The sequence below is a fragment of the Oncorhynchus mykiss genome, chromosome 26 (genome assembly GCF_057628025.1).
Source record: "Oncorhynchus mykiss isolate SJ-2025 chromosome 26, ASM5762802v1, whole genome shotgun sequence".
Classification (NCBI taxonomy): Eukaryota; Metazoa; Chordata; class Actinopteri; order Salmoniformes; family Salmonidae; genus Oncorhynchus; species Oncorhynchus mykiss.
Genome location: NC_143047.1, coordinates 47,327,324 through 47,354,633, shown reverse-complemented (window position 1 = coordinate 47,354,633; position 27,310 = coordinate 47,327,324). Strand labels below are relative to the sequence as shown.

General features: G+C 46.7%; 2 protein-coding genes across 5 annotated transcripts in view; one reads left to right on the top strand and one right to left on the bottom strand.

The window, feature by feature from the left end:
- The window catches only part of LOC118944435 (nuclear receptor ROR-alpha A), a 287,286-nt gene that overhangs the window by 27,462 nt on the left and 232,514 nt on the right, over positions 1-27,310 (top strand). The gene's annotated exons all lie outside the window — the stretch shown is intronic.
- On the bottom strand, positions 7,018-8,413 carry rbhce1 (hatching enzyme 1). Its single transcript, NM_001172409.1, is given in 2 exon segments — positions 7,018-7,594; positions 8,081-8,413. Coding segments are annotated over 2 exon segments (801 nt in total). The 5' UTR covers positions 8,305-8,413.

Genomic DNA, 27,310 nt, shown 5'->3' with positions numbered 1-27,310 from the left:
TAGAGATTCCTGGACGGCCCTCCAGGTCTCCTTGGAGCGCTGCACCCATTCCTCCACCGCAGGAGCCTCGGTCTGGCTCGGATGCCATGGTGCCAGGATCGGCTGGTACCCCAACACACACTGAAAAGGGGACACGTTAGTAGAGGAGTGGCGTAGGGAGTTCTGAGCCATTTCAGCCCAGGGAATGTATCGTGCCCACTCCCCTGGCCGATCCTGGCAATACGACCGCAGAAACCTACCCACCTCCTGGTTCACTCTCTCCACCTGCCCATTACTCTCGGGGTGATAACCGGAGGTCAGGCTGACAGAGACCCCCAAGCGTTCCATGAACGCTCTCCATACCCGAGACGTGAATTGGGGGCCCCGATCAGAAACGATGTCCTCCGGCACCCCGTAGTGCCGAAAGACATGGGTGAATAACGCCTCCGCAGTCTGTAGGGCTGTAGGGATATCGGGCAACGGGAGGAGACGGCAGGACTTAGAGAACCGATCCACAATCACTAGAACCGTGGTGTTCCCCTGAGACGGCGGAAGATCGGTCAGGAAATCTATGGACAGATGTGACCATGGCCGCTGTGGAACGGGGAGGGGTTGTAGCTTCCCTCTAGGAAGGTGCCTAGGAGCCTTACTCTGAGCGCACACTGAACAGGAGGAGACATAACCCTTAACGTCCTTAGCCAACGTAGGCCACCAATACCTCCCCTGAAGGCTCCCCACTGTCCTCGTCACCCCAGGATGACCCGAGGAGGGTAGGACGTGAGCCCACCGAATCAGTTTGTCCCGAACACCAAGCGGCACGTACCTTCGCCCCGCTGGACACTGAGGAGGCGCGGGTTCAGCCTGTAACGCCCGCTCGATGTCCGAGTCCACCTCCCATACCACTGGGGCTACCAGCTTCGAGGCGGGAAGGATGGGAGTAGGTTCGGTGGACCCATCCTCTGTGTCGTAACGGCGGGACAGTGCGTCAGCCTTTACGTTCTGGGACCCCGGTCTATAAGACAAAGTAAACCGGAACCGGGTGAAGAATATGGCCCACCTTGCCTGACGTGGGTTAAGTCTCCTAGCTGCCCGAATATACTCCAGATTCTGGTGGTCGTTCCAGATGAGAAAGGGGTGTTTAGCCCCCTCAAGCCAATGTCTCCACACCTTCAGAGCTCTAACCACCGCTAGCAACTCCCGGTCCCCCACATCATAGTTACGCTCCGCTGGGCTGAGCTTCCTTGAGAAGAAAGCGCAGGGGCGGAGTTTTGGTGGCGTACCCGAGCGCTGTGATAGCACGGCACCCACCCCAGCCTCGGACGCGAGAGAGGGGTCCGGATGCGCCAACACGGGCGCATCAGTGAACAGCGCCTTCAACTTGTTGAATGCTCCGTCCGCCTCTGCTGACCACTGCAACCGCACCGGGCCCCCCTTCAGCAGTGAGGTTATGGGAGCCGCTATCTGGCCAAAACCCCGGATAAACCTCCGGTAGTAGTTGGCAAAACCCAAAAACCGCTGCACCTCCTTTACCGTGGTCGGAGTCGGCCAATTACGCACGGCCCTAATGCGGTCCCCCTCCATCACTACCCCGAGGTGGAAATGCGATATCCCAGAAAAGAGACGGCTCGTTTAGAGAACACGCATTTCTCAGCCTTGACGTATAGGTCATGCTCCAGCAGTCTACCAAGCACCTTGCGCACCAGAGACACATGCGGTGTGAGCGGCCGAGTAGATCAGAATGTCATCGATATAAACAACCACTCCCTGCCCGCACAGGTCCCTGAGAATCTCCTACCACCACACCTACAGTTTCAACATGGTTTTAATCCATACAGGTCCATTTACACCTGGCCATGCCTACTCAACAAATAGGTCACCATCCAAAGTGGAATTAATAACTTCACCATGAGCGGTTTCCTTCCTCTCTGGCAACTCAGTTAGGAGGGACGACTGTATCTTTGTAGTGACTGGGTGTATTGATACACCATCCAAAGTGTAATTAATAACTTCACCATCATCAAAGGGAAATTCAATGTCTGCTTTTTTGTATTGTTTACCCATCTACCAATAGATCAAATCAAATGTTATTGGTCACAAACACGCGTTTAGCAGATGTCATTGTGGGTTTAGCGAAATGCTTGTGCTTCCTCTGACGAGTGCATTAATATCTAACAAGATATCTAACAATTACACAACATATTCACCAATACACACGTCTAGTAAAGGAATGGAATCAAGAATATAAAAATATATGGACGAGCAATGTCAGATTGGTATAGAATAAGATACAGTAGGATAGTGTAGGATACAGTATATACATAGGAGATGGGTAATGCAAGATATTTTGACGTTATTAACGTGACTCGTGATCCATTTATTAAAGTTTCCAGTGATTTCAAGTCTATGTATATAGGGCAGCAGCCTCTAATGTGCTAGTGATGGCTATTTAACAGTCTTATGGCCTTGAGATAGAAGCTGTTTTTCAGTCTCTCGGTCCCAGCTTTGATGTACCTGTACTCACCTCACCTTCTGGATGATAGAGGGGTGAACAGGCAGTGACTCGGGTGGTTGTTGTCCTGGAGGGCAGGTAATTTCCCCCCGTGATGCTTAAGGCAGACCGCGTCACCCTCTGGAGAGCCCTGCGGGTGGAGGTGGTGCAGTTGCCGTACCAGGCGGTGATACAGCCCGACAGAATGCTCTCGATTGTTCATCTACAAAAGTTTGTGATGGTTTTAGGTGACAAGTCAAATTTCTTTAGCCTCCTGAGGTTGAAGAGGTGCTGTTACGCCTTCCTCACCACGCTATCTGTGTGAGTGACCTATCTCAGTTAGTCAGTGATGTGTACGCCGAGGAACTTGAAGCTTTCCACCTTGTCCACTGCGGTCCCGTCGATGTGAATAGGGGGGCTGCTCTCTCTGTTGTTTCCTGAAGTCCACGATCATCTCCTTTGTTTTGTTGACTTTGAATAAGAGGTTATTTTCCTGGCACCACACTCCCAGAGCCCTCTCCTCCTCCCTGCAGGCTGTCTCATCATTGTTGGTAATCAAGCCTACTACTGTTGTGTCATCTGCGAACTTGATGATTGAGTTGGAGGTCATGGGTGAGCAGGGAGTACAGGAGGGGACTGAGCACGCACCCTTGTGGGGCCCCAGTGTTGATGATCAGCGAAGTGAAGGTGTTCCTTCATCACCTGGGGACGGCCAATCAGGAATTCCAGGACCCAATTGCACAGGACCGGGGTTCAGTCTCAGGGCCTCAAGCTTAATGATCAACATGGAGGGTACTATGGTGTTGAATGCTGAGCTATAGTCAATGACCAGCATTCTTACATATGTATTCCTCTTGTCTACATGGGTTAGGGCAGTGTGCAGTGGGATGGCGGTTGCATCGTCTGTGGATCTATTGGGGCGGTAAATAAATTGAAGTGGGTCTAGGGTGACAGGCAGGGTAGAGGTGATTTGATCCTTGACTAGTCTCCCAAAGCACTTCAGGATGACAGAAGCGAGTGCTACGGGGCGATAGTCATTTAGTTCAGTTACCTTTGCTTTCTTGGGTACAGGAACAATGGTGGACATCTTGAAGCATGTGGGGACAGCAGACTGGGATAGGGAGAGATTGAATATGTCCGTAAACACACCAGCCAGCTGGTCTGCACATGCTCTGATGACGCGGCTAGGGATGCCGTCTGGGTCGGCAGCCTTGCGAGGGTTAACAGGTGCATCAAGCACATTGATGGCTACAGCAACTGTTTATCAGCAGTTATCTTGGCCAAAGGCTTCACAACCAAGTTTTAGTTCCTCATTTTGTCCTGGCCATTTGTTTGTATTTTCTAAATGAAGTTGTTTCAAAAAACTAAATTTTGTTCTGCATTGGTGAAAATCTAATAACAACGTGTGGAGACCAAAAGTTGTTTTCAATTTCAACTTATTTGAGAAGAAATAGGGAATTATTTAATAAAAGTGCAACTGTAGGTCTTAACAAATCCAGTTTCTTCTATTCCACAAGGTGATAAACTGATGTGTTTTGAATGACGCAATGAATGAGTCTTTTCCAGGAAGTAATCACAGGCCCACTATTAGGATAGCTGTGAAGCTTTAGCATCGGCAGGACAGAACGGACGCATCTCCTAAACTCAAGGGTGGGTGGAGGGGGGGGGGGGGGGGGGGTGTGTCTCTTTGCTAACAACAGCTGGTGCGCAATCTCTAATATTAAGGAAGTCTGGATGAGAGTTTTCATTTATATTTTTCATGGCTGTCTATTTACCACCAAAAGCAGATGCTGGTACTCAACGAGATATATAGGGCCATAAGCCAAGAAGAAATTGCTCATCCAGAGGCAGCACTCCTAGTGGCCGGTGATTTTTTAATGCAGGAAAAACGAAATCCTTTAAACCTGATTTCTATCAGCATGTCCTAATTTCTACCAGCATGTCACCTGTACAACGAGGGGGGGGGGGGGAACTCTAGATCACCTCTACTCAACACACAGAGATGTATGTATACAAAACTCTCTCTCGCCCTCCATTTGGTAAATCTGACAATAACACTATCCTCTTGATTCCTGCTTACAAGCAAGAACTCAAACAGGAAGTACCAGTGACACGCTCAATTCAGAAGTGGTCCGATGAAGCGGTTGCTAAGCGACAGGACTGTTTCTCTAGCACAGACTGGAATATGTTGCGGGAATCATCCGATGTTTTTGTGGAGTTCACCACATCAGTCATCGGCTTCATTAATGAGTGCATCGACAACGTCATCTCCAGTGACCCGTGCGTACATTTCCAAACCAGAAGCATTGATTACAGACAACATCCGCACTGAGCTAAAGGCTGCCGCTTTCTAGGACCGGGACACTAGTTTTTATTGACAAGCTGAATGTACCGAGCTGTCTGTTTTTAAAATACTAGCACACATCTCGGACAACAATGCGTACCCCACAAGACATGCCCCAGAGGTCTCTTCACAGTCCCCAAGTCCAGAAAAGATTATGGGAGGCGCACAGTACTACATAGAGCCATGACTACATGGAACTCTATTCCACAGTACTACATAGAGCCATGACTACATGGAACTCTATTCCACATCAGGTAACTAATGCAGCAGTAGAGTCTGATTTTAAAAAGCAGGTAAAAATACACCTTATGGAACAACAGGGACTGTGAAGAGACACACAGCAAGCTACAGAGACATGCATTCACATACATTGTGATATTGTTGTATGGTGGTACTGAACATTTTGCTTTGTGTAGAGATGTTATATGATGTACTGTTTTATCTTTAGTTCATTCAGTACAAACACAGTTCACTGTTTTAATCTGTTGTTTTATATATGACACTTCAGTCAGTTGTAGTAATGCTGTAAAGGTGGTTGCCAACCGCCATATAAAGTCCAAAGAAGAAGAAGTCTGAAGGAAGGAGGAGAGATGACAAGAAACTCATTTCATTTACCGTTTTTTCTGTGAATTTATTGTCGGAGTAGAGGACCTTGTGCTTTATCCCATGAGCTAGCAACAGCAATCTAGCTAACTAAATTGCCATAAATGTTCAATGCTTTTTGACCTGTCCCCAAATTAATATAATTGTTCCTCCTGATTGCGTCTGGTGTGGGTGAACAAAATCAACTTGTGAGCGAATACAGGGCTTCCAAACTATTAAGGATTACAAAGGGGAACCCAGCCACGAGCTGCCCAGTGACACAAGCCTACCAGATGTGCTAAATGCATGCTACGCTTGCTCTGAGTCGAACAACACTGAACCATGCGTGAGAACACCAGCTGTTCTGGATGACTTTGTGTTCATGCTTTCCGTAGCCGATGTGATCTTTTTAAACAGTTGAAAGTTCACAAGCCCGTAGGGTCAGACGGATTACCAGAACGTGTTCTCCGAGCATGCGCTGACAAGTGTATTCACTGACATTTTCAACCTCTCCCTGACCCAGTCTGTAAGACCTACATTTTTCAAGCAGACCACCATAGTCCCTGTGCACAAGAACAACATGGTAACCTATTTTAATTATTATCGCCCCGTAGCACTCACATCTGTAGCTATGAAGTTATTTGAAAGTCTGGGCATGACACCCATTAACACAATCATCCCAGAAACCCTAGACCCAGTCCAATTTGCTTTCCGCCCCAACAGATCCACAGATGATGCAATCTCTATTGCACTCCACACTGCCCTTTCCCACCTGGACAGAAGGAACACCTACGTAAGAATGTTGTTCATTGACTACAGCTCAGCGTTCAACACCATAGTGCCCTCCAAGATTCAAGATAAATAGAGAGAGATGGTAGTCAGCATGTCTGCAGAAGGTTTTGGTTTGTTAGTCTTCAATGCACAGCATTTTAAAAAGTTTTGAGGAGGAACCTGTATTTTTTGGGGGACGTGTGACTCCACATTGAAGTGATGATTTTGTCAGACCAAACCAGTTACATCTACAGTATAAATCTTAACAAAAAAAATACAGTGTGGTTGATTTTTATTTCTGCTTTGTTGTCAGATTCCCAGTGCAGATATTTATGTTGTCCTCTGTCAGCCTCCTTCATTCTCTTCCAAAAATAATAATTAACTTTCATGTCATTGTAGTTGTGAATATTCCTAGTGTCTTATTGTGTTTAGGTGAGATAAATGATGTCATTGTAGTTGTGACAGAAGTGATGTAACTCTAGTGCTGATTGGAGGAAGAATGTCTTGGATCAGGACAGACATGGAGGACTTGTGCCCAGTCTGTTAACTATCACTCACTCACTCACTCACTCACTCACTCACTCACTCACTCACTCACTCACTCATTCACACACACATTGCACACAGTATAAAACACTGGAATTACACAATAGCATCTGCTTTCAATCTTGTTTATTTTAGATAATTAATTAAGTCATATGATTAAACTACACAACTACAGCAATGATCATTTTTTTTAAAGTTACAACTCAACAATGATTTTAAATCAATAAGATTACATTATATATGTCAGACTTGACTTCCTTCATCTGGTCTTTTCCAGACTTTTCTCCTGTGACTTGATGTCTTCCTCTCAGCAGCCGTAGAGTCTGTTGATCCTCAGGATGTCCGTGGTGGACAACCCCTGTCTCTGGCCGATGGGCACGTTGGGGTTGGGGATGGGGGTGATGGTGTCCATCCCGTTGACAGAGAAGGCTGTTTTTCCATAGTGCATGACAGAGCTGTAGTCATAGGGAGTGTTCAGGTTGTTGGTGTTTGATCTATCAAAGTTGTAGGCATTGTTAGAGTCGATGTTACTCCAGTTGATCGTGACGTACTGGTCACGGTCGCTCCTGGTTTGTTCGTGCTGGAAACCCAGAGCGTGGAGAGTCTCGTGCTGAATGATGCCGAAGTAAACACACCCGTCCATTTGGAGAGAGACCGTCTGTTGGCCTCCCACTCTCCCAAGAGGGGACCAGCACCCGTCTCTGGGCTCGTAGCTGATGAAGTCAACCTGATTCTGCCAAGGCACGAAGCGAATGCAGGTCTTGGAAGTGAAGGCCCGGAGGGCGTTTTCAATGCCCTGCTTGTCAGAGGAACTGAAGCTACTGCTCACTGTGTAGGGCACTTCAACCAATCCGTTGGAGCCTTTTTTCCAGAAGCACCCTGCACTGTAAAATAACATTCAGCTGGTTAGTCAATTATATTTAAAAATTACAATTATTTTGACCTAAAAAAATATATTTGTTATCTTTACTTCAATATAATTAGTACTTTACTCTACTTCACTCGTTTAACCAACCTGAAATGTAAATATGTAAATATATCAACATAAGATGCACGTAAAAACAACTCCAAGGAAAATTTTCCCTCAACTTACGAACTTTAAGTTCTAGCAACAACTTTGACACCTGTCTCTGTTTTTACAGGATTGTGGGTAATTCCACATTCTTTGACTTTATAATGCTACTTTCAATGTTTGTATGCAGGTTTGAATGAAGAGAAGTATATTTTGTGATAATGTAACTTTCTGAAACACTAAAAGTGTAGTATGTTCAACATAAAAATACTCCATGTTGGAAATACTCAAAAAAAGCTGCAGATAGTTTAAAAAGTAGAATTCGCACAATATTGTTTTCAGTGTGTGTTGGTTGTACCTATAGCAAATCATGGCGTTTCTGGTTGTTGGTGCCACCATGTCCCCCTCCAACAGGAACTGACTGGAGCCGTTATTAGTGGTCAGAATTCTCTCAGTGATGTCTACAGCCTCAGGGTTGTCTGTTAGGATCTCTGGTCCACTTCCATCCTCCATGAGAGGGTTGGCCTGAGAGAGGCCCAGCAGCAGCAGCAGCAGCAAGGTGAGAGAGGGGCTTTGCTCCATCTTCAGTTGTGTGGAGAGGAGAGACTCTGGATGGCTCCTTGGATCTGACAGTGGAGATACTCTAGATGGCTTCTTGGTCCTGGAGATGCTTTGGAGAGTCTTGATGTGTGATTCTGTCTGGTCAGTCCTGGGCTTTTTATACAGTCCTCCTCAGGTGTGTCTGCTGGAGGATTCTGGGTTGGGGTCCATGTTGTTAGTCCTAAATAAACCTCTGAAGGGAGGGCTCCTACCACCACACCTACAGTTTCAACATGGTTTTAATCCATACAGGTCCATTTACACCTGGCCATACCTACTCAACAAATAGGTCACACACTAATGTAATGACAGTTGACTCTACTACAATGATGTGCTGAGGAACGTGTCAGATTGAGCCGGCCACTGGTTAAATATTGTCACATTTGCCATGTCCTGTTTGACAAATGCTATAGAACAGGGAACAAGTTGTTCAGACAAACTCATCGTTTTAATATTTGTCTGGGAATATGAATCAAATGTATTGGAAGAATTATGTTTGTTATAGATTGTGGTAGTGTAAGGCTCTGGGTGTCGTGGGTGTGGAGTCAAATGCAGGAGACAGAGAGTTCAATGCTGTGTGTCTTTTAATAGCACCAACGCACCACAGGGTGCTCACAAAAGTTACGTTCCCAAACACAGGGAATCAAAATGTACAATGGAAAAAATCACGACCAGGCACTAACACGTACCTCTACAACAGAGCCGAAGGTTACACTGAAATAATCCCGCACAACAACCAGGCGGGCCGGCTGTCTAATAAAGACAAACTAATTAAACATAAACAGGTGCTACCACTAAACATACAAGGAGGGGGAGGAAAAACAATCAGTGGCAGCTAATAGGCCGGTGACGACGACCGCCGAGCGCCACCCGCCCGGGAAGGGGAAACACCCTCGGTCGGACTCGTGACAGTACCCCCCCCCCCCTGACGCGCGGCTCCCGCAGCGCGCCGACACCGGCCTCGAGGTCGCCCCGGAGGACGAGGTGCAGGGCGATCCGGATGGAGGCGATGAAAATCCCTCAACATGGATGGATCCAAGATGTCCCCCACCGGTACCCAGCACCTCTCCTCCGGACCGTACCCCTCCCAGTCCACGAGGTACTGCAGGCCCCTCACCCGGCGTCTTGAGTCCAGAATGGCCCGGATCGTGTACGCCGGGGACCCCTCGATGTCCAGAGGGGGGGAGGGACCTCCGGCACCTCACTGTCCTGCAGGGGACCAGCTACCACCGGCCTGAGGAGAGACACATGAAACGAGGGGTTAATACGATAATAGGAAGGGAGTTGTAATCGATAACACACCTCGTTTATTCTCCTCAGGACTTTAAAGGGCCCTACACACTGCGGACCCAGCTTCCGGCAGGGCAAGCGGAGAGGTAGGTTTCGGGTCGAGAGCCAGACCCTGTCCCCCGGTACAAACACGGGGGCCTCACTGCGGTGGCGGTCAGCACTCCTCTTCTGCCGTCCACTCGCTTGTCGTAGAGATTCCTGGACGGCCCTCCAGGTCTCCTTGGAGCGCTGCACCCATTCCTCCACCGCAGGAGCCTCGGTCTGGCTCGGATGCCATGGTGCCAGGATCGGCTGGTACCCCAACACACACTGAAAAGGGGACACGTTAGTAGAGGAGTGGCGTAGGGAGTTCTGAGCCATTTCAGCCCAGGGAATGTATCGTGCCCACTCCCCTGGCCGATCCTGGCAATACGACCGCAGAAACCTACCCACCTCCTGGTTCACTCTCTCCACCTGCCCATTACTCTCGGGGTGATAACCGGAGGTCAGGCTGACAAAGACCCCCAAGCGTTCCATGAACGCTCTCCATACCCGAGACGTGAATTGGGGGCCCCGATCAGAAACGATGTCCTCCGGCACCCCGTAGTGCCGAAAGACATGGGTGAATAACGCCTCCGCAGTCTGTAGGGCTGTAGGGATATCGGGCAACGGGAGGAGACGGCAGGACTTAGAGGACTTAGAGAACCGATCCACAATCACTAGAACCGTGGTGTTCCCCTGAGACGGCGGAAGATCGGTCAGGAAATCTATGGACAGATGTGACCATGGCCGCTGTGGAACGGGGAGGGGTTGTAGCTTCCCTCTAGGAAGGTGCCTAGGAGCCTTACTCTGAGCGCACACTGAACAGGAGGAGACATAACCCTTAACGTCCTTAGCCAACGTAGGCCACCAATACCTCCCCTGAAGGCTCCCCACTGTCCTCGTCACCCCAGGATGACCCGAGGAGGGTAGGACGTGAGCCCACCGAATCAGTTTGTCCCGAACACCAAGCGGCGCGTACCTTCGCCCCGCTGGACACTGAGGAGGCGCGGGTTCAGCCCGTAACGCCCGCTCGATGTCCGAGTCCACCTCCCATACCACTGGGGCTACCAGCTTTGAGGCGGGAAGGATGGGAGTAGGTTCGGTGGACCCATCCTCCGGGTCGTAAAGGCGGGACAGTGCGTCAGCCTTTACGTTCTGGGACCCCGGTCTATAAGACAAAGTAAACCGGAACCGGGTGAAGAATATGGCCCACCTTGCCTGACGTGGGTTAAGTCTCCTAGCTGCCCGAATATACTCCAGATTCTGGTGGTCGTTCCAGATGAGAAAGGGGTGTTTAGCCCCCTCAAGCCAGTGTCTCCACACCTTCAGAGCTCTAACCACCGCTAGCAACTCCCGGTCCCCCACATCATAGTTACGCTCCGCTGGGCTGAGCTTCCTTGAGAAGAAAGCGCAGGGGCGGAGTTTTGGTGGCGTACCCGAGCGCTGTGATAGCACGGCACCCACCCCAGCCTCGGACGCGTCCACCTCCACTATGAATGCTAGAGAGGGGTCCGGATGCGCCAACACGGGCGCATCAGTGAACAGCGCCTTCAACTTGTTGAATGCTCCGTCCGCCTCTGCTGACCACTGCAACCGCACCGGGCCCCCCTTCAGCAGTGAGGTTATGGGAGCCGCTATCTGGCCAAAACCCCGGATAAACCTCCGGTAGTAGTTGGCAAAACCCAAAAACCGCTGCACCGTCTTTACCGTGGTCGGAGTCGGCCAATTACGCACGGCCCTAATGCGGTCCCCCTCCATCACTACCCCGAGGTGGAAATGCGATATCCCAGAAAAGAGACGGCTCGTTTAGAGAACACGCATTTCTCAGCCTTGACGTATAGGTCATGCGCCAGCAGTCTACCAAGCACCTTGCGCACCAGAGACACATGCGCGGTGTGAGTGGCCGAGTAGATCAGAATGTCATCGATATAAACAACCACTCCCTGCCCGCACAGGTCCCTGAGAATCTCCTACCACCACACCTACAGTTTCAACTTGGTTTTAATCCATACAGGTCCATTTACACCTGGCCATGCCTACTCAACAAATAGGTCACCATCCAAAGTGGAATTAATAACTTCACCATGATCAAAGGGAAATTCAATGTCTGCTTTTTTGTATTGTTTACCCATCTACCAATAGATCAAATCAAATGTTATTGGTCACAAACACGCGTTTAGCAGATGTCATTGTGGGTTTAGCGAAATGCTTGTTCTTCTACCTCTGACGAGTGCATTAATATCTAACAAGATATCTAACAATTACACAACATATTCACCAATACACACATCTAGTAAAGGAATGGAATCAAGAATATAAAAATATATGGACGAGCAATGTCAGATTGGTATAGAATAAGATACAGTAGGATAGTGTAGGATACATTATATACATAGGAGATGGGTAATGCAAGATATTTTGACGTTATTAAAGTGACTGGTGATCCATTTATTAAAGTGGCCAGTGATTTCAAGTCTATGTATATAGGGCAGCAGCCTCTAATGTGCTAGTGATGGCTATTTAACAGTCTGATGGCCTTGAGATAGAAGCTGTTTTTCAGTCTCTCGGTCCCAGCTTTGATGTACCTGTACTGACCTCACCTTCTGGATGATAGAGGAGTAAACAGGCAGTGACTCGGGTGGTTGTTGTCCTGGAGGGCAGGTAATTTCCCCCCGTGATGCTTAAGGCAGACCGCGTCACCCTCTGGAGAGCCCTGCAGGTGCAGGTGGTGCAGTTGCCGTACCAGGCGGGGATACAGCCCGACAGAATGCTCTCGATTGTGCATCTGTAAAAGTTTGTGAGGGTTTTAGTTGACAAGTCAAATTTCTTTAGCCTCCTGAGGTTGAAGAGGTGCTGTTACGCCTTCCTCACCACGCTATCTGTGTGAGTAACCCATCTCAGTTAGTCAGTGATGTGTACGCCGAGGAACTTGAAGCTTTCCACCTTGTCCACTGCGGTCCCGTCGATGTGAATAGGGGGGCTGCTCTCTCTGCTGTTTCCTGAAGTCCACGATCATCTCCTTTGTTTTGTTGACTTTGAATAAGAGGTTATTTTCCTGGCACCACACTCCCAGAGCCCTCTCCTCCTCACTGCAGGCTGTCTCATCATTGTTGGTAATCAAGCCTACTACTGTTGTGTCATCTGCGAACTTGATGATTGAGTTGGAGGTCATGGGTGAGCAGGGAGTACAGGAGGGGACTGAGCACGCACCCTTGTGGGGCCCCAGTGTTGATGATCAGCGAAGTGAAGGTGTTCCTTCATCACCTGGGGACGGCCAATCAGGAATTCCAGGACCCAATTGCACAGGACCGGGGTTCAGTCTCAGGGCCTCAAGCTTAATGATCAACATGGAGGGTACTATGGTGTTGAATGCTGAGCTACAGTGCCTTGCGAAAGTATGCGGCCCCCTTGAACTTTGCGACCTTTTGCCACATTTCAGGCTTCAAACATAAAGATATAAAACTGTATTTTTTTGTGAAGAATCAACAACAAGTGGGACACAATCATGAAGTGGAACGACATTTATTGGATATTTCAAACTTTTTTAACAAATCAAAAACTGAAAAATTGGGCGTGCAAAATTATTCAGCCCCCTTAATTAAGTTAATACTTTGTAGCGCCACCTTTTGCTGCGATTACAGCTGTAAGTCGCTTGGGGTATGTCTCTATCAGTTTTGCACATCGAGAGACTGAAATTTTTTCCCATTCCTCCTTGCAAAACAGCTCGAGCTCAGTGAGGTTGGATGGAGAGCATTTGTGAACAGCAGTTTTCAGTTCTTTCCACAGATTCTCGATTGGATTCAGGTCTGGACTTTGACTTGCCATTCTAACACCTGGATATGTTTATTTTTGAACAATTCCATTGTAGATTTTGCTTTATGTTTTGGATCATTGTCTTGTTGGAAGACAAATCTCCGCCCCAGTCTCAGGTCTTTTGCAGACTCCATCAGTTTTTCTTCCAGAATGGTCCTGTATTTGGCTCCATCCGTCTTCCCATCAATTTTAACCATCTTCCCTGTCCCTGCTGAAGAAAAGCAGGCCCAAACCATGATGCTGCCACCACCATGTTTGACAGTGGGGATGGTGTGTTCAGCTGTGTTGCTTTTACGCCAAACATAACGTTTTGCATTGTTGCCAAAAAGTTCAATTTTGGTTTCATCTGACCAGAGCACCTTCTTCCACATGTTTGGTGTGTCTCCCAGGTGGCTTGTGGCAAACTTTAAACGACACTTTTTATGGATATCTTTAAGAAATGGCTTTCTTCTTGCCACTTTTCCATAAAGGCCAGATTTGTGCAATATACGACTGATTGTTGTCCTATGGACAGAGTCTCCCACCTCAGCTGTAGATCTCTGCAGTTCATCCAGAGTGATCATGGGCCTCTTGGCTGCATCTCTGATCAGTCTTCTCCTTGTATAAGCTGAAAGTTTAGAGGGACGGCCAGGTCTTGGTAGATTTGCAGTGGTCTGATACTCCTTCCATTTCAATATTATCGCTTGCACAGTGCTCCTTGGGATGTTTAAAGCTTGGGAAATATGTTTGTATCCAAATCCGGCTTTAAACTTCTTCACAACAGTATCTCGGACCTGCCTGGTGTGTTCCTTGTTCTTCATGATGCTCTCTGCGCTTTTAACGGACCTCTGAGACTATCACAGTGCAGGTGCATTTATACGGAGACTTGATTACACACAGGTGGATTGTATTTATCATCATTAGTCATTTAGGTCAACATTGGATCATTCAGAGATCCTCACTGAACTTCTGGAGAGAGTTTGCTGCACTGAAAGTAAAGGGGCTGAATAATTTTGCACGCCCAATTTTTCAGTTTTTGAGATGTTAAAAAAGTTTGAAATATCCAATAAATGTCGTTCCACTTCATGATTGTGTCCCACATGTTGTTGATTCTTCACAAAAAAATACAGTTTTATATCTTTATGTTTGAAGCCTGAAATGTGGCAAAAGGTCGCAAAGTTCAAGGGGGCCGAATACTTTCGCAAGGCACTGTATAGTCAATGACCAGCATTCTTACATATGTATTCCTCTTGTCTACATGGGTTAGGGCAGTGTGCAGTGGGATGGCGGTTGCATCGTCAGTGGATCTATTGGGGCGGTAAATAAATTGAAGTGGGTCTAGGGTGACAGGTAGGGTGGAGGTGATTTGATCCTTGACTAGTCTCCCAAAGCACTTCATGATGACAGAAGTGAGTGCTACGGGGCGATAGTCATTTAGTTCAGTTACCTTTGCTTTCTTGGGTACAGGAACAATGGTGGCCATCTTGAAGCATGTGGGGACAGCAGACTGGGATAGGGAGAGATTTAATATGTCCATAAACACACCAGCCAGCTGGTCTGCACATGCTCTGATGACGCGGCTGGGGATGCCGTCTGGGTCGGCAGCCTTGCGAGGGTTAACAGGTGCATCAAGCACATTGATGGCTACAGCAACTGTTGGGCAGCAGTTATCTTGGCCAAAGGCTTCACAACCAAGTAGTAGTTCCTCATTTTGTCCTGGCCATTTGTTTGTATTTTCTAAATGAAGTTGTTTCAAACAACTACATTTTGTTCTGCATTGGTGAAAATCTAATAACAACGTGTGGAGACCAAACGTTGTTTTCAATTTCAACTTATTTGAGAAGAAATAGGGAATTATTTAATAAAAGTGCAACTGTAGGTTTTAACAAATCCAGTTTCTTCTATTCCACAAGGTGATAAACTGATGTGTTTTGAATGACGCAATGAATGAGTCTTTTCCAGGAAGTAAACATAGGCCCACTATTAGGATAGCTGTGAAGCTTTAGCATCGGCAGGACAGAACGGAAGCATCTCCTAAACTCAAGGGTAGGGGGGTGTGTCTCTTTGCTAACAACAGCTGGTGCGCAATCTCTAATATTAAGGAAGTCTGGGCGTTCTGCTCACCCGAGTTAGAATACCTCATGATATGTTGTAGACCATACTATGGTGAGAGTTTTCATCTATATTTTTCACGGCTGTCTGTTTACCACCAAGAGCAGATGCTGGTACTCAACGAGATATATAGGGCCATAAGCCAAGAAGAAAATGCTCATCCAGAGGCAGCACTCCTAGTGGCCAGTGATTTTTTAATGCAGGAAAAACGAAATCCTTTAAACCTGATTTCTACCAGCATGTCCTAATTTCTACCAGCTTGTCACCTGTGCAACGAGAGGGGGAGGGGGGGGGGACTCTAGATGACCTCTACTCAACACACAGAGATGTATACAAAACTCTCCCTCGCCCTCCGTTTGGTAAATCTGACCATAACTCTATCCTCTTGATTCCTGCTTACAAGCAAGAACTCCAACAGGAAGTACCAGTGACACGCTCAATTCAGAAGTGGTCCGATGAAGCGGTTGCTAAGCGACAGGACTGTTTCTCTAGCACAGACTGGAATATGTTGCGGGATTCATCCGATGTTTTGGGTGTAATGGCAGGTCTGTAGTTAGGGTGTAATGGCAGGTCTGTAGTTAGGGTGTAATGGCAGGTCTGTAGTTAGGGTGTAATGGCAGGTCTGTAGTTAGGGTGTAATGGCAGGTCTATACAGGTTAGGGTGTAATGGCAGGTCTGTAGTTAGGGTGTAATGGCAGGTCTGTAGTTAGGGTGTAATGGCGGGTCTGTAGTTAGGGTGTAATGGCGGGTCTGTAGTTAGTGTGTAATGGCAGGTCTGTAGTTAGGGTGTAATGGCAGGTCTGTAGTTAGGGTGTAATGACAGGTCTGTAGTTAGGGTGTAACGGCAGGTCTGTAGTTAGGGTGTAATGGCAGGTCTGTAAATCCTCAGTGATGTGGACACAGAGGAACAGGAAGCTCTTGTCCACTGGGGCCCGTGGATGTGGACCTGCCCCTGTTTCCTGTAGCTCCACCATCAGCTCCTTGTTGACGTTGAGGGAGAGGTTGTTGTCCTGGCGCCACACTGCCAGGGCTCTGACCTGTTTCCTATTGGCTGTCTCGTCACCGTCGGTGATCAGGCCTTACCATCGTATCATCAGCGAACTTGATGGTGTGTAGTCACGCAGTCGTGGGTGAACAGGAAGTACTAAGCATACAGACCACTGCTCATATATCGTCAGGTTGCCATTTGCTGATTGACAAGTTGTTCAGACAAACTCAACATTTTAATATTTGTCTGTAAATATTAATCAAAGGTATTGAAATAAAAAATTTTGTTATAGATTGTAGTAGTTGTGCCTATATAGCCTAGAGGCGTGTTTGTTATAGATTGTGGTAGTTGTGCCTTGTATAGCCTAGGCGTGTTTGTTATACCACAATCTATAACAAACACTCCTAGGCTATATAGGCACAACTACTACAATCTATAACAAACACTCCTAGGCTATATAGGCACAACTACTACAATCTATAACAAACAGTCCTAGGCTATATAGGCACAACTACTACAATCTATAACAAACACTCCTAGGCTATATAGGCACAACTACTACAATCTATAACAAACAGTCCTAGGCTATATAGGCACAACTACTACAATCTATAACAAACACACCTAGGCTATACAGGCACAACTACCACAATCTATAACAAACACTCCTAGGCTATATAGGCACAACTACCACAATCTATAACAAACACGCCTCTAGGCTATACAGGCACAACTACCACAATCTATAACAAACACGCCTCTAGGCTATACAGGCACAACTACTACAATCTATAACAAACACGCCTCTAGGCTATATAGGCACAACTACTACAATCTATAACAAACAGTCCTAGGCTATACAGGCACAACTACTACAATCTATAACAAACATGCCTCTTGGCTATACAGGCACAACTACTACAATCTATAACAAACAGTCCTAGACTATACAGGCACAACTACTACAATCTATAACAAACAGTCCTAGGCTATATAGGCACAACTACTACAATCTATAACAAACACGCCTCTAGGCTATACAGGCACAACTACTACAATCTATAACAAACAGTCCTAGACTATACAGGCACAACTACTACAATCTATAACAAACACGCCTCTAGGCTATACAGGCACAACTACCACAATCTATAACAAACACGCCTCTAGGCTATACAGGCACAACTACTACAATCTATAACAAACACGCCTCTAGGCTATACAGGCACAACTACCACAATCTATAACAAACAGGCCTCTAGGCTATACAGGCACAACTACTACAATCTATAACAAACACGCCTCTAGGCTATACAGGCACAACTACCACAATCTATAACAAACAGGCCTCTAGGCTATACAGGCACAACTACTACAATCTATAACAAACACGCCTCTAGGCTATACAGGCACAACTACCACAATCTATAACAAACAGTCCTAGGCTATATAGGCACAACTACTACAATCTATAACAAACAGGCCTCTAGGCTATACAGGCACAACTACCACAATCTATAACAAACAGTCCTAGGCTATATAGGCACAACTACTACAATCTATAACAAACAGTCCTAGGCTATATAGGCACAACTACCACAATCTATAACAAACAGGCCTCTAGACTATACAGGCACAACTACCACAATCTATAACAAACACGCCTCTAGGCTATACAGGCACAACTACCACAATCTATAACAAACAGTCCTAGGCTATACAGGCACAACTACCACAATCTATAACAAACACGCCTCTAGGCTATACAGGCACAACTACCACAATCTATAACAAACAGTCCTAGGCTATACAGGCACAACTACCACAATCTATAACAAACACGCCTCTAGGCTATACAGGCACAACTACCACAATCTATAACAAACACGCCTCTAGGCTATACAGGCACAACTACCACAATCTATAACAAACACGCCTCTAGGCTATACAGGCACAACTACCACAATCTATAACAAACAGTCCTAGGCTATACAGGCCCAAATACCACAATCTATAACAAACACGCCTCTAGGCTATACAGGCACAACTACTACAATCTATAACAAACAGTCCTAGACTATACAGGCACAACTACTACAATCTATAACAAACATGCCTCTAGGCTATACAGGCACAACTACTACAATCTATAACAAACAGGCCTCTAGGCTATACAGGCACAACTACTACAATCTATAACAAACATGCCTCTAGGCTATACAGGCACAACTACCACAATCTATAACAAACAGGCCTCTAGGCTATACAGGCCCAAATACCACAATCTATAACAAACACGCCTCTAGGCTATACAGGCCCAAATACCACAATCTATAACAAACACGCCTCTAGGCTATACAGGCACAACTACCACAATCTATAACAAACATTCCTAGGCTATATAGGCACAACTACTACAATCTATAACAAACAGTCCTAGGCTATACAGGCACAACTACTACAATCTATAACAAACACGCCTCTAGGCTATACAGGCACAACTACCACAATCTATAACAAAGAGGCCTCTAGACTATACAGGCACAACTACCACAATCTATAACAAACACGCCTCTAGGCTATACAGGCACAACTACCACAATCTATAACAAACACGCCTCTAGGCTATACAGGCACAACTACCACAATCTATAACAAACACGCCTCTAGGCTATACAGGCACAACTACCACAATCTATAACAAACAGTCCTAGGCTATACAGGCCCAAATACCACAATCTATAACAAACACGCCTCTAGGCTATACAGGCACAACTACTACAATCTATAACAAACACGACTCTAGACTATACAGGCACAACTACTACAATCTATAACAAACAGTCCTAGGCTATATAGGCACAACTACTACAATCTATAACAAACACGACTCTAGGCTATACAGGCACAACTACTACAATCTATAACAAACACGACTCTAGACTATACAGGCACAACTACTACAATCTATAACAAACACGACTCTAGGCTATACAGGCACAACTACTACAATCTATAACAAACACGACTCTAGACTATACAGGCACAACTACTACAATCTATAACAAACATTCCTAGGCTATACAGGCACAACTACTACAATCTATAACAAACAGTCCTAGGCTATACAGGCACAACTACTACAATCTATAACAAACACGCCTCTAGGCTATACAGGCACAACTACCACAATCTATAACAAACACACCTCTAGGCTATACAGGCACAACTACCACAATCTATAACAAACACGCCTCTAGGCTATACAGGCACAACTACCACAATCTATAACAAACACGCCTCTAGGCTATACAGGCACAACTACCACAATCTATAACAAACAGTCCTAGGCTATATAGGCACAACTACTACAATCTATAACAAACAGGCCTCTAGACTATACAGGCACAACTACCACAATCTATAACAAACAGGCCTCTAGGCTATACAGGCACAACTACTACAATCTATAACAAACACGCCTCTAGGCTATACAGGCACAACTACCACAATCTATAACAAACAGGCCTCTAGGCTATACAGGCACAACTACCACAATCTATAACAAACAGGCCTCTAGGCTATACAGGCACAACTACCACAATCTATAACAAACACGCCTCTAGGCTATACAGGCACAACTACTACAATCTATAACAAACAGTCCTAGACTATACAGGCACAACTACTACAATCTATAACAAACACGCCTCTAGGCTATACAGGCACAACTACCACAATCTATAACAAACAGTCCTAGGCTATATAGGCACAACTACTACAATCTATAACAAACAGGCCTCTAGACTATACAGGCACAACTACCACAATCTATAACAAACAGGCCTCTAGGCTATACAGGCACAACTACTACAATCTATAACAAACACGCCTCTAGGCTATACAGGCACAACTACCACAATCTATAACAAACAGGCCTCTAGGCTATACAGGCACAACTACCACAATCTATAACAAACAGGCCTCTAGGCTATACAGGCACAACTACCACAATCTATAACAAACACGCCTCTAGGCTATACAGGCACAACTACTACAATCTATAACAAACAGTCCTAGACTATACAGGCACAACTACTACAATCTATAACAAACACGCCTCTAGGCTATACAGGCACAACTACCACAATCTATAACAAACACGCCTCTAGGCTATACAGGCACAACTACTACAATCTATAACAAACAGTCCTAGACTATACAGGCACAACTACTACAATCTATAACAAACACGCCTCTAGCCTATACAGGCACAACTACCACAATCTATAACAAACACGCCTCTAGGCTATACAGGCCCAAATACCACAATCTATAACAAACACGCCTCTAGGCTATACAGGCACAACTACCACAATCTATAACAAACACGCCTCTAGGCTATACAGGCACAACTACTACAATCTATAACAAACACGCCTCTAGGCTATACAGGCACAACTACCACAATCTATAACAAACAGTCCTAGGCTATATAGGCACAACTACCACAATCTATAACAAACACGCCTCTAGGCTATACAGGCACAACTACCACAATCTATAACAAACAGTCCTAGGCTATATAGGCACAACTACCACAATCTATAACAAACAGGCCTCTAGACTATACAGGCACAACTACCACAATCTATAACAAACACGCCTCTAGGCTATACAGGCACAACTACTACAATCTATAACAAACACGCCTCTAGGCTATACAGGCACAACTACTACAATCTATAACAAACACGCCTCTAGGCTATACGCTAAATACTTCCATCCCTTTCTCCTTCTGCCCCCTGGGGGAGTTGAGGTGTGAGAATAAACAATGTAGGTGACAGAGGTGTCAGAGGTGTCAGAGGTGACAGAGGTGACAGAGGTGACAGAGGTGTCAGAGGTGACAGAGGTGTCAGAGGTGTCAGAGGTGTCAGAGGTGTCAGAGGTGACAGAGGTGACAGAGGTGACAGAGGTGACAGAGGTGACAGAGGTGTCAGAGGTGTCAGAGGTGACAGAGGTGTCAGAGGTGACAGAGGTGTCAGAGGTGTCAGAGGTGACAGAGGTGTCAGAGGTGTCAGAGGTGACAGAGGTGACAGAGGTGACAGAGGTGACAGAGGTGACAGAGGTGTCAGAGGTGTCAGAGGTGACAGAGGTGACAGAGGTGACAGAGGTGACAGAGGTGACAGAGGTGTCAGAGGTGACAGAGGTGCTCTCACGGCAACATTATGATTGATTAATCTACAGTACTCTGTCTACACACACACACACACACACACACACACACACACACACACACACACACACACACACACACACACACACACACACACACACACACACACACACACACACAGCAGCGTAAGTTAAAGCTACGCTGGTTTTTCTTCCCCAGGGAGACATGGTCATGTAACATAACAATGGAGAGATGGTGTGTTCAGCCTGAAACAGTCCTAACTGGAGAAAATGGCACTATGTCATATTTAGACATGCAGCTGAGGGGGAGAGGAGTAGGGAGCTGGGGGGGAGGAGAAGGAGTAGGGAGGGGGGGGGGGAGAAGGAGTAGGGAGCTGGGGGAGGAGAAGGAGTAGGGAGGGGGGGGAGAAGGAGTAGGGAGCTGGGGGGAGGAGAAGGAGTAGGGAGGGGGGGGGAGAAGGAGTAGGGAGCTGGGGGGGGAGAAGGAGTAGGGAGCTGGGGGGGAGGAGAAGGAGTAGGGAGCTGGGGGGAGGAGAAGGAGTAGGGAGCGGGGGGGAGGAGAAGGAGTAGGGAGGGGGGGGGAGGAGAAGGAGTAGGGAGGGGGGGGAGGAGAAGGAGTAGGGAGCTGGGGGGAGGAGAAGGAGTAGGGAGGGGGGGGGAAAGGAGTAGGGAGGGGGGGGGCAGAAGGAGTAGGGAGCTGGGGGGAAGAGAAGGAGTAGGGAGCTGGGGGGAGGAGAAGGAGTAGGGAGCGGGGGGGAGGAGAAGGAGTAGGGAGGGGGGGGAGAAGGAATAGGGAGCTGGGGGGAGGAGAAGGAGTAGGGAGGGGGGGAGGAGAAGGAGTAGGGAGTGAGGGGGGAGGAGAAGGAGTAGGGAGCTGGGGGGAGGAGTAGGGAGGGGGGGGAGAAGGAGTAGGGAGCTGGGGGAGGAGAAGGAGTAGGGAGGGGGGGAGGAGAAGGAGTAGGGAGTGAGGGGGGAGGAGAAGGAGTAGGGAGCTGGGGGGAGGAGAAGAAGTAGGGAGGGGGGGGAGAAGGAGTAGGGAGCTGGGGGGAGGAGAAGGAGTAGGGAGCGGGGGGGGAGGAGAAGGAGTAGGGAGGGGGGGGAGAGGAGTAGGGAGCTGGGGGGGAGGAGAAGGAGTAGGGAGCGGGGGGGAGGAGAAGGAGTAGGGGGGGGGGAGAAGGAGTAGGGAGCTGGGGGGAGGAGAAGGAGTAGGGAGCTGGGGGGAGGAGAAGGAGTAGGGAGGGGGGGGGGGAGAAGGAGTAGGGAGGGGGGGGAGAAGGAGTAGGGAGCTGGGGGGAGGAGAAGGAGTAGGGAGGGGGGGGGAGGAGAAGGAGTAGTTAGTGAGGGGGGAGGAGAAGGAGTAGGGAGCTGGGGGGAGGAGAAGGAGTAGGGAGGGGGGGGGGAGAAGGAGTAGGGAGCTGGGGGGAGGAGAAGGAGTAGGGAGCGGGGGGGGAGGAGAAGGAGTAGGGAGGGGGGGGGAGAGGAGTAGGGAGCTGGGGGGGAGGAGAAGGAGTAGGGAGCGGGGGGGAGGAGAAGGAGTAGGGGGGGGGGAAGAAGGAGTAGGGAGCTGGGGGGAGGAGAAGGAGTAGGGAGCTGGGGGGAGGAGAAGGAGTAGGGAGGGGGGGGGAGAAGGAGTAGGGAGGGGGGGAGAGGAGTAGGGAGCTGGGGGGGAGGAGAAGGAGTAGGGAGCGGGGGGGAGGAGAAGGAGTAGGGAGGGGGGGGGAAGGAGTAGGGAGCTGGGGGGAGGAGAAGGAGTAGGGAGCTGGGGGGAGGAGAAGGAGTAGGGAGGGGGGGGGGGAGAAGGAGTAGGGAGCGAGAGGGAGGATGAGGAGTAGGGAGCGGGGGAGAGAGAGGAGGGGAGGAGTAGGGGGAGAGATCGGAGAGGAGTGGATGGAGATACAGGGGGGAGGGGAAGGGTACGGCAGCGAGATGTGAGGGGAGAGAGGAAAGGAGAGGAGAGGAGAAGAGAAGAGGGGAGAAGAGAATAGGGGAGAAGAGAAGAGGGGAGAAGAGAAGAGAGGGGAGAGGTGAAGAGAAGAGGAGAAGAGAAGGGGAGGGGGGAGGAGAGGGGAGGAGAGAAGAGGAGAGGAGAGGAGAGGAGAGGAGAGGAGAGGAAAGGAGAAGAGAAGAGGGGAGAAGAGAATAGGGGAGAAGAGAAGAGGGGAGAAGAGAATAGGGGAGAAGAGAAGAGGGGAGAAGAGAAGAGAGGGGAGAGGTGAAGAGAAGAGGAGAAGAGAAGGGGAGGGGGGAGGAGAGGGGAGGAGAGAAGAGGAGAGGAGAGGAGAGGAGAGGAACCCAGTGGGCTGCAGCTGGTAGAAGCTATAGAGGTCAGCAGAGAAGTCACTGATAAATGATGTTAGTTTTATCTGAAAGGGAATAGACTGCAGTTTGGTTCAATGAGGTTTTATTTAGAGTGTGAACTGTGAATGAAATGGACCGTTCAGCATAGTAAAATAGGCTCTTTACTGTAAATCAAATCAAATGTATTTATATAGCCCTTCGTACATCATCTGATATCTCAAAGTGCTATACAGAAACCCAGCCTAAAACACCAAACAGCAAGCAATGCAGGTGTAGAAGCACGGTGGCTCCCTAGAAAGGCCAAAACCTAGGAAGAAACCTAGAGAGGAACCAGTCCTCTTCTGGCTGTGCCGGGTGGAGATTATAACAGAACATGGCCAAGATGTTCAAATGTTCATAAATGACCAGCATGGTCAAATAATAATCATAGGCAGAACAGTTGAAACTGGAGCAGCAGCATGGCCAGGTGGACTGGGGACAGCAAGGAGTCATCATGCCAGGTAGTCCTGAGGCATGGTCCTAGGGCTCAGGTCCTCCGAAAGAAAGAGAGAATGAGAGAATTAGAGAGAGCATACTTAGCCCCATCTGGTGGCCCCATCCGAGGACACCCCCGGACAAGGCTAAACAGGAAGGATATAACCCCACCCACTTTGCCAAAGCACAGCCCCCACACCACTAGAGGGATATCTTCAACCACCAACTTACCATCCTGAGATAAGGCAGAGTATAGCCCACAAAGATCTCCGCCACGGCACAACCCAAGGGGGGGGGGCGCCAACCCAACCCATACAGTACAGTATCCGACTATATACAGTATACTGTAACCCCTATATGTGTAATACTGTATAGTACTGTCTTACTCCATACAGTATACTGTAACCCCTATATGTGTAATACTGTACAGTATCTTACTCCATACAGTATACTGTAACCCCTATATGTGTAATACTGTATAGTACTGTCTTACTCCATACAGTATACTGTAACCCCTATATGTGTAATACTGTACAGTATCTTACTATATACAGTATACTGTAAACCCTACATATGTAATACTGTACAGTATCTTACTCCATACAGTATACTGTAACCCCTACATGTGTAATACTGTACAGTATCCGACTATATACAGTATACTGTAACCCCTACATGTGTAATACTGTATAGTACTGTCTTACTCCATACAGTATACTGTAACCCCTATATGTGTAATACTGTATAGTACTGTCTTACTCCATACAGTATACTGTAACCCCTATATGTGTAATACTGTATAGTACTGTCTTACTCCATACAGTATACTGTAACCCCTACATGTGTAATACTGTATAGTACTGTCTTACTCCATACAGTATACTGTAACCCCTATATGTGTAATACTGTATAGTACTGTCTTACTCCATACAGTATACTGTAACCCCTATATGTGTAATACTGTATAGTACTGTCTTACTCCATACAGTATACTGTAACCCCTACATGTGTAATACTGTATAGTACTGTCTTACTCCATACAGTATACTGTAAACCCTATATGTGTAATACTGTACAGTATCTTACTCCATACAGTATACTGTAACCCCTATATGTGTAATACTGTATAGTACTGTCTTACTCCATACAGTATACTGTAACCCCTACATGTGTAATACTGTATAGTACTGTCTTACTCCATACAGTATACTGTAACCCCTACATGTGTAATACTGTATAGTACTGTCTTACTCCATACAGTATACTGTAACCCCTATATGTGTAATACTGTACAGTATCTTACTATATACAGTATACTGTAAACCCTACATGTGTAATACTGTACAGTATCTTACTATATACAGTATACTGTAAACCCTACATATGTAATACTGTACAGTATCTTACTCCATACAGTATACTGTAACCCCTACATGTGTAATACTGTATAGTACTGTCTTACTCCATACAGTATACTGTAACCCCTACATGTGTAATACTGTATAGTACTGTCTTACTCCATACAGTATACTGTAAACCCTATATGTGTAATACTGTACAGTATCTTACTCCATACAGTATAATGTAACCCCTACATGTGTAATACTGTATAGTACTGTCTTACTCCATACAGTATACTGTAACCCCTACATGTGTAATACTGTACAGTATCTTACTCCATACAGTATACTGTAACCCCTATATGTGTAATACTGTATAGTACTGTCTTACTCCATACAGTATACTGTAACCCCTATATGTGTAATACTGTATAGTACTGTCTTACTCCATACAGTATACTGTAACCCCTACATGTGTAATACTGTACAGTATCTTACTATATACAGTATACTGTAACCCCTACATGTGTAATACTGTACAGTATCTTACTATATACAGTATACTGTAAACCCTACATATGTAATACTGTACAGTATCTTACTCCATACAGTATACTGTAACCCCTACATGTGTAATACTGTATAGTACTGTCTTACTCCATACAGTATACTGTAAACCCTACATGTGTAATACTGTATAGGACTGTATCTTACTCCATACAGTGTACTGCAACCCCTACATGTGTAATACTGTATAGTACTGTATCTTACTCCATACAGTATACTGTAAACTCTACATGTATAATATTGTACAGTATCTTACTATATATATATATATATCTTACTATATATTACACATGTAGGGGTTACAGTATACTGTATATAGTAATACTGTATCTTACTCCATACAGTATACTGTAACCCCTACATGTGTAATACTATATAGTACTGTATCTTACTCCATACAGTATACTGTAACCCCTACATGTGTAATACTGTATAGTATTGTATCTTACTACATACAGTATACTGTAACCCCTACATATGTAATACTGTACAGTATATTACTTCAGACAGTATACTGTAAATCCTACATGTGTAATACTGTATAGTACTGTATCTTACTACATACAGTATACTGTAATCCCATAGTCCTAGTGGTCAGTGGCAGGCGAGAGACTTCAGAGCCAAGTGTTGGGGTTTTAGTGGGTTGGGTTCAGAGAATGACGAAAACTACTGGAATATTCCATATTATAAACTGGGTGGTAGCGAGCCCTGCATTCTGATTATCTGAAAGCCGTGGTATATCAGACCGTATACCACAGGTATGACAAAACATATCGTTCTTCCTGTTCTATTTACGTTGGTAACCAGGTTATAATAGCAACAAGGCACCTCGAGAGTTTGTGATACAACGGCCAATATACCACGGCTGAGGGCCGGAATCCAGGCACTCTGCGTTGCGTCGTGCCTAAGA